Below are 8543 nucleotides of genomic sequence, written 5' to 3' on the forward strand. Positions count from 1 at the left end.
TATCTCTTGATACACGTGGAGAGAGGGAGTTTGACAAAAGAGGTTTCTACCGTTGATGGTAGGTAGCAGTGAGAAATCCACCACACAGATGTGCTGAGACTCCTGCACTCCTTGTATAGTCCATCTATATGCATATGCAGGTATCCACCCCCATCCCACATGACTACATGAAATCAGTGTAGGCCCCTCGTCATCTTTCTCCTTCATATGCATGCATAACACGAATAGTACACATCCACTCTCTCTCCTCTCTCTCCCAACAAATACATCATGCAATTCCACCTTTGCTAATTTAAATCATGAATACATTTTAAATGAAAAAACAATTTTTTTCATCTAAATTTTGATATATTTGAACTCCCTGCATCAGAATCTTTAAGACAAGATCAGACTTGGATATATTTTAAAGTTTAAATTTCAGTGAGTAAAATAGAATTATAATTTGTTAAGATGTTATTTTCAGTGTGCGAACTGATATTGTCAATACACGAAATAGATTTCTTTCAAATATGTGAAATAGATTGTTTCATTTTGTGAAACTGTTCTTTTTAAGTCTCGTGACACTTTGTTTATCAAATATGTGAAACTGGTTATTAAAAAAAATGTGAACTAATTCATAATTTGTGAAGCTTCTTATTACAACATGATTCCATTTGAAATATTTACTACAACAAATTTGTCAAAATGAGCGAATCCATTTTGTGAGATGAGAAAAATCAATTTTTTGAAATGAGTGAAATTATATTTTTTTAAACAATTGAAACCAGTTTTTATAATGAGCTAATTTGTTTTTTGAAATGAGTGAAATTTATTTTTTAACGAGAAAAATTATATTTTCTAGTTCACTGAAATTAGTTCTTTTGAAATGAGTGAAATCAATTTTTTGAAACGAGTGCAATCCAGTTTTTTTAAATGAATGATACCAGTTTTTTTAAATTGACTGAAAAGTGTTTTTGAATGTGTGAAATTATTTTATTTGAACTAAGGAAATGATTTTTTTTGAAATTAATGAAAATATTAATATGAACAAAGTGAAATTCCTTTTTTTAATTAGCGAAACTTTTTTTGAAGAGTGAAACAAGTTTTGAAAATAGAAAGTGAAATGTTTTTTGTGAAATAGAGTGAGATTTATGTTTAGTGGGTTATTTTTTCCTGAATTGAATGAAAGCAGTTTTTTGAAATGACTGAAATATTTTCTTGAAATGAGTGAAATATAATTTTTTAAATGAGTGAAATTTATGTTTTGAAACGAATGAATCACCTTTCTCGGAATAACTGAAACTAAATTTTTGAAAAGAGTGGAATGTGTGTTTTGGAATGAATGGAATTATTTTAATGGATGGAATTAGTTTTTTAAAACGAGCGAAACCTGTTTGTTAAAACGAGTGGAATTACCTTTTTTGAAATGACTAAATTTTCTTTTGACTCGAGTTAAACTGTTTCTTGAAATAGTGAAACAATTGAAATCACCTTTTAAAAGTAGTGAAATAATTGAAATCAATTTTCAAAATTATAAAAAAATTGGAATAACTTTTTTGGTCATTTTTAGTTTTACTATTTGAATTAGTGTAACAACTGAAATCAATTTTTGAAATAATGAAATATTTGAAATCACTTTTCAATATAGGGAAATTGTTGAAATTACATTTTGAATTAGTGAAAATGTTGAAATCACTTTTCGATCTGTCTTACTTTCAATTTTTGAAATAGTGAAACAAAGAACTGAAATCACTTTAAAATAGTGAGAAAAAATGATGTCAGTCTTTAGAAATAGTAAAATTGTTGAAATCATTGAATATACATAACAATGGAAATGAACTATATAATGCTCAAAATAATTTTCGCACAAGATTATGTTGAAAATCTTTATTTGGATCAATGTAATGTTTTATGAAATAAACTGTAAAATAAAAAATTGTTCAACATATTCAAGATGATCTTGTTCTAAAGGTCTTCTTGATACAAATTCAAATATATATAATGTTTCAAAAGCAGATATTTGATTCAAAATATATCGATCATTCGAATAATGACAATGAAATTAAATCATGTCTTTCGTATGGGGAGAGAGAAAATCCACGCAATGGTCCTTCGCAATCTCTCTCTCTCTCTCTCTCTCTCTCTCTCTTGGCATAACGTTGACACACGTGACAATAAAATTTGCATTCCTCTATTCAATCTTCTATGTTGCACATCAAAGTTTTCTCAAATTATACCTATAAAAGTTGACACGAATCTCGATGTGGTAAGGAGTGACGGATGCTTTACCGGTACATACCCGAATCTTTAGAAAAAACAAATTCAGGAGTTTTGTTCCTTCCTTGGAGGGTTCGACAGTTCGACCCCTTCCATCCATTGTTATTAGGTGCATGCGACGCTTAAGGAAGTGTAAAAAGAAGTGCGTTCGATGCCTTCCCTACCCTCTACTCCATCTCAGACCAAACGATCTCTTGCATGCGCCATTCCCAACAATGGCCACCTTTCACATATTCCTCGCTTCCTCATGGCTCCGGCCAGCTACTCCCCACCCCATAGTTTAGGCACGTCGTACGTTCCTTGGCCCATATATAGCATCTTGATCTCTCTTTACCTAAAGCTAGAACGACGTGGGGTAGCTAGCTAGCTAGGTTAAGGCACTACTCCTGATCATCCTGCAGCTAGCTGTAAAGAGAATTACAGAAGAGATCACAGTTTGAACGACCCATTGACCATGATGCCTTCCCTGTACTTCCTTCCTCCTAACATTCAACTTTCGGTGGATCGGCCAGCTTTACTTTGAGAAGCTAGCGGGGATCGAAACGTATCTCAATGCATGTTACATGGAGACATGGAGTGAAACAAGGAGACAAGGATTAGCCGTGCGTGCATGCACATGACATGCATAGCCTCTTTTTGTACGCTCCACACAGTAGACAGTACACACCTGTCCAGCACGCGAAATGTGGCATGCAATGCAAGTAACCGTATATGCATGCATAGCCGCATAGGCAACGCCATTTCCCCCAGCATCATCTCTTTCTCTACATATAGCAAGCTGATAGCTGATACCTTCCCTTCATCGGCATGCATATGTATGCGTAGATCACCTACTAGTGGAGTACTACCATATCTAGGATCTAGCTATAGCGTATAGCTCGATGACATCGATCGAAGTGGCGGCGGCCGGCGGCAGTGGCAAGAGGAGGTGGGTGTCGGACGTGGAGAAGACGCTGAATGAGGCGGACAAGACGGTGGAGGTGGCGCAGTGGGAGCGGCACTGCATCTACCGCGTGCCGGCGTGCATCAAGGACATCAAGAGCAAGGCGTACCAGCCGCAGGTGGTGTCGCTGGGCCCGTTCCACCACGGCGACCCCAACCTGCTGCCCATGGAGGAGCACAAGCGCCGGGCGCTGCGCCACCTGCTCCGGCGCGCGGGCCGGCCTCTCGACGACTTCGTCGCCGCCGTCGAGGAGATCGCCGAGCAGCTGGAGAGCGCGTACATGGACCTCGGCGGCGAGTGGCGCGCGGGCATCGACGGCAGGGGCAGGGAGCGGTTCCTGGAGATGATGATCGTCGACGGCTGCTTCCTGCTCGAGGTGATGAGGAGGACGGCCGCCGGGAACTCGAAGCAGGTCGACGACTACGCCGGCAACGACCCCATCTTCAGCCGCCACGGGATACTCTACATGGTGCCCTACATCAAGCGCGACATGCTCATGCTCGAGAACCAGCTGCCGCTGCTCGTGCTCCAGAGACTCGACGCCGTCGAGACTGGAAAGTCTCCGGTAACTACGAGCTACCACATCAAATTTTACCATTTTCGTCAATCAAAACATAAACCATTTGAATACTAACGCATGCATGGTTGACGGCCAGAACGACGACTTCATCAACAGAATGGTGCTCAGGTTCCTGGCGCCATTCTCACGGCCACTGCAACCAGGCGGTCGCCTAGGGCTCCACCCACTCGACGTCTTCCGCCGGAGCATGCTCTTCGGCGAATACCAGAAGATCCGGAGCTCCGAGGACAACACGCAGGACAACGACATCATCCGGTCGGCGGTGGAGCTCTACGAGGCCGGGATCCAGTTCAAGACGAGCAAGTCCAGCAGCCTGCACAACATCCGGTTCAAGCACGGCGTGCTGAGCATGCCGACGGTGCCCGTGGACGACTCCACCGAGTACATGTTCCTCAACATGATGGCGTTCGAGCGGCTGCACGTCGGCGCCGGCAACGACGTGACGGCCTACGTCTTCTTCATGGACAACATCATCGACTCGGCCAAGGACGTGGCGCTGCTGAGCTCCAAGGGGATCATCCAGAACGCCGTGGGCAGCGACAAGGCCGTGGCCAAGCTCTTCAACAGCATCTCCAGGGACGTGGTGCTGGAGCCGGACAGCGCGCTCGACGCCGTGCAGAGGCAGGTGAACGGCTACTTCAGGCAGCCGTGGAACATGTGGCGCGCCAACCTCATCCACACCTACTTCAGGAGCCCGTGGGCGTTCCTGTCCCTCGCCGCCGCCGTCTTCCTCCTCGTCATGACCATCATGCAGACCGTCTACACGGTGCTGCCGTTCTATAAGCCGGACAGCAACAGCCCGCCGTCGGCTCCATCTCCGATGTGATCCGGTCGCAACAACTTATACCTGCGTCTGCGTGCGTGCATTGGTTTTGCTTTCCGAGTCCTTGTTGCTGGGTCGTTGCGAAGCTTTTGGGTTGTGTGCACTGTGCAAAAGCGAAGAGTGGCGTGTTTGTGCTGTGTTCGTTTTGATTGAATTTCTTTTCAGTTTGGAGGGCCGGTGTTGGCTGGGTGTATGGAGATCATTGTCGGAGCTAGTACATTTAAAAGAAGAAAAAACAGCATCATATATAATGCTAAATTGCTAATACCCTTGATGCGGCCTCTAGAGAACAAGAGAATTGTACCGCAGACCAATGGATATATCCTTGCCACACAAACTGGAATGAGAGACAAATGTTTTTTTTTCTTTCATTTGGATGGTACAATCTTCATTATATATATATCACAACACTGCATGTAAAATATAATTTCATGTTCTTCCCGTGTCTTACAGATGCATACTCCTAATATAATACAGTAAGTTCAAGACACAACAGACAATTTAACTGTACAGATCATCTTCTTCAGCTGCCGTGGTAGAGGATGCAAAAGGATCTGTCGCAGCGGTAGTGCCTGCCGCCGGCTGATCAGCAAACCGGAACTCGGTGCCGAAACCACGGGACTGCTGCAGCGTCTGAGCAAAGGCCTGGTATTTGCGAATATCAGCATCGCTCACACTCCGGCGTGCATACCTCATGCTCTCCTCGAAGTGAGCAGCCTTGATCTCATTCACCTCGTCTTCCTCCATGGCTTCCGGGTTTTCCTTCAGCCGCCTCTCCTTTTCCATGTCCTTCTCAATGTTCTCTCTGATGGCGTATTTGCACGCACGCTGGCAGATTTCCGTGATGTCTGCGCCGCTGAACCCTTGCGTGTATTTGGCGAGCGCATTCAGGTCGACGTCCTTGGCCACAGGAGACTTCCTAAGGCAGGCCCTGAAGATTTGGAGCCTGGATTCAACGTCAGGCAAAGGAATGTAGATAAGCTGATCAAGGCGCCCCGGCCTAAGCAAGGCAGGGTCTATGATGTCTGGCCTGTTGGTGGCGCCGATGATGAACACGGTTTTCTTGGCATTCATTCCGTCCATCTCGGTGAGAAGTTGATTCAGGACCCTATCAGCGGCACCTCCGGCATCGCCTACACTGTTTCCTCTCTGGGTGGCAATCGAGTCGAGCTCATCAAAGAAGAGGACACATGGTGCCGACCCCCTGGCCTTGTCGAAAATCTCACGCACATTGGCTTCGCTCTCACCAAACCACATGGTAAGCAGCTCCGGTCCTTTGATGCTGATGAAGTTAGCCTGGCACTCGTTAGCAATCGCCTTGGCCAACAAGGTCTTGCCGCAGCCCGGAGGGCCGTAGAACAGAACACCTTTGGAGGGAGACATGCCAAACTTCTCAAACTTCTCTGGGTACTCCACCGGATATTGGACGGTCTCCTGCAACTCCCTTTTGACACTCTCCAGACCACCAACATCTTCCCAAGAGACATTTGGAACTTCAACAACAGTTTCACGAAGAGCGGAAGGATTGCTTGTCCCTAGTGCAATCTTGAAATGGTCGTTCGTGACAGCCATAGAATTCAGTATCTCAGCATCAATGGTGTCATCCTCGAGGTCGATAACATCCATCTTCTCGCGAATGCACTGGAGAGCAGCCTCGGTACAAAGGGCGGCGAGATCAGCGCCGACATACCCATGAGTGTCCCTCGAGACATGCTCCAGTTCAATATCTTCAGCTAGCTTCATGTTTTTGGTGTGAATCCGGAGAACCTCAAGCCGCCCAACTTCATCGGGGACCCCAATGTCGATCTCCCGGTCAAACCTGCCAAACCTTCTGAGAGCAGGGTCGATACTGTTCGGGCGGTTGGTAGCGCCCATGACAATAACATGTGCGCGGGACTTGAGCCCGTCCATGAGAGTGAGCAGCTGCGAGACGATACGCCTTTCGACTTCTCCGTTGGTCTTGTCTCTCTTTGGTGCTATGGAATCAATCTCATCGATGAAGATGATGGCCGGCGCATTCTTCTCGGCCTCTTCAAACGCCTTCCTGAGGTTGCTCTCGCTCTCTCCGGCCATCTTCGACATGATCTCCGGGCCATTGATCAGGAAGAAGAAGGCGCCTGTTTCGTTAGCCACAGCTCTGGCGATGAGGGTCTTGCCGGTCCCAGGTGGCCCATACAGCAAGATGCCCTTTGGAGGCTTCACACCGATGCACTTGAATAGCTGAGGGTGGCGCAGTGGGAGCTCAACCAGCTCTCTGATCTGGGCCATCTGCTTCCTCACTCCACCGACATCGTCGTAGCCGACGTCATCGAGCCTCTCCTCGTCCTCCCGCTTGACAGGCTCTCTGTCACAGAATATCTCCGTGTCAGAGGCGACGATGCAGTACTCCGCGGGGTCGGTCTCCACAACCTTGAACTCCACGCTCGTCATGCCGCCTCTCACCAGGAACAGGTCTCCTTTCCTGAGGGAACGATAGGCCTCGAGGAAGTAGGGTCTCAGGAAGGTGTCGAACAGGTTTCCGGCGATCCCTTGGAGCGTGTCGTCGACGGGGAGTACGTGCACGCGCTTCCCGTATTTGACGTCCGGGCACTGATGGACGGAGACGACGTCGCCGAGCCGGAGCCTCAGGTTCTTCCGGACGACCTTGTTCATCCGGACCTTGGTCTTGTCGCACGTGTCGTCTGGGAGCAGAATGCAGACCGTGTCCTTCCGCTTCTTGCCCTTGAGCAGGACGATGTCGCCGCGGAAGAGCTCGAGGCTGTCCATGGTGTCCGGGTGCAGGGCGACGGTGGAGTTCTCGTCGTTGGTCGCCTCGTCGACCACCAGCCGGTTCGGCGACTTCTTCCTCTCCAGGATCGCCGTGGAGTAGTCCTTCTTCCCGCTCGCGTCGCCCTGGCTCGCCATGGGATGGGACGCGGGTTTGGCTCGATTCGATTCGATTGTTTTCCTTCGGAAAGTGGGTAAACGATCCTTGGATCCTTGGTCTCGCGGTGCGATGTGAGGAGGAAGTTGAGGGGATCGGCTGACCCTTTATAGCATCTTGCTCCGTGTTCCTGGAGTAGGGGGTTGGTGTCGGAGTTGTATAGTCCGAGTTGAAAGGGAGGAGGAATCCGGCGTCCCGACGGGGTGGGTCTTCTGCGGCCATGGGACGTGAACGAGAGTCCACTCCATGTAGGAGACGGTCGAGGAGGACTCGATGTCAGGCTCAGGACCCTGCTAATCTGAACCTGAAGATAACTGAAGAAATCGACAGCGAGACACGGACTGAAGAAAAGGCGCGGGAAGAAAATGATTCGATGGACGGCTACGATTGAAGTCGCCAGATCAACGAACGGCTCACGTTGACGCCCAGCTCCTCTGTCAGCAAATTTAACAGTTAACTGAAGCTTGTTCATTGCGCTTCAGTTAACTGCCGTCGCCTTTACCGTCAGTCATTATTGTGACGCTAATTATCTGAACACTGTTATTTATTATACTGGGTGTAGAAGTTGATAGATTCTGCAGCTTAGGCATGTCATATGATGTTGAAGCTGTTTACAAAACCTCTAACCCCAGGAATGCTGATACAGTAATTCTGGATGCTAACTTTTGAGAAGAAATAGCTCTTAAACGTTGTCATGTTCTAGTAGTACACCAGGAGTATATGAGACGGAGGGAGTAGTACCTAAGTGCTCATATCTTCAATTCTACATGTTCAGAGTTGTATCTGACATGACGTTACGCGTACTACTAGTTGTAGTTATAGACATGTCTCATATACTCCTGGTGTTGTAATATACTGTATATACTACTCCCTCCGTCTCAAAATAAGTGTCTCAACTTATTTTGGGACGGAGGGAGTACTTTATCACTGTGAGTATGTATTTACATTGCCAAGTATCTATTTAGTATTAGCACAATGTGGAATGATTTGATATGCAACAATTGGTGCTTAACACTGA

General features: G+C 46.7%; 2 protein-coding genes across 2 annotated transcripts; one reads left to right on the forward strand and one right to left on the reverse strand.

Moving 5' to 3' along the window:
• Positions 1-3032: 3032 nt before the first annotated feature.
• LOC123181972 (UPF0481 protein At3g47200) lies at positions 3033-4973 on the forward strand. Its single transcript, XM_044594397.1, has 2 exons — positions 3033-3764; positions 3856-4973. Exons 1-2 carry the CDS (start codon positions 3138-3140, stop codon positions 4603-4605), a joined length of 1377 nt encoding a protein of 458 aa, XP_044450332.1. The 5' UTR covers positions 3033-3137; the 3' UTR covers positions 4606-4973.
• LOC123181970 (cell division control protein 48 homolog E-like) lies at positions 4970-7611 on the reverse strand. The gene has a single exon (XM_044594396.1). The coding sequence runs from the start codon at positions 7504-7506 to the stop codon at positions 5104-5106; it is 2403 nt and encodes an 800-aa protein (XP_044450331.1). The 5' UTR covers positions 7507-7611; the 3' UTR covers positions 4970-5103.
• Between the last annotated feature and the right edge of the window lie 932 nt (positions 7612-8543).

The sequence above is a fragment of the Triticum aestivum genome, chromosome 1D (genome assembly GCF_018294505.1).
Source record: "Triticum aestivum cultivar Chinese Spring chromosome 1D, IWGSC CS RefSeq v2.1, whole genome shotgun sequence".
NCBI classification, from domain to species: domain Eukaryota; kingdom Viridiplantae; phylum Streptophyta; class Magnoliopsida; order Poales; family Poaceae; genus Triticum; species Triticum aestivum.

Excerpts from the sequence above, each read along its gene's own strand:
- LOC123181972 (XM_044594397.1), top strand. The coding sequence starts at position 3,138 with ATGACATCGATCGAAGTGGCGGCGGCCGGCGGCAGTGGCAAGAGGAGG. Across the intron at positions 3,765-3,855 it reads TCGAGACTGGAAAGTCTCCG|AACGACGACTTCATCAACAG; the intron begins GTAACTACGAGC and ends GTTGACGGCCAG.
- LOC123181970 (XM_044594396.1), bottom strand. The coding sequence starts at position 7,506 with ATGGCGAGCCAGGGCGACGCGAGCGGGAAGAAGGACTACTCCACGGCG.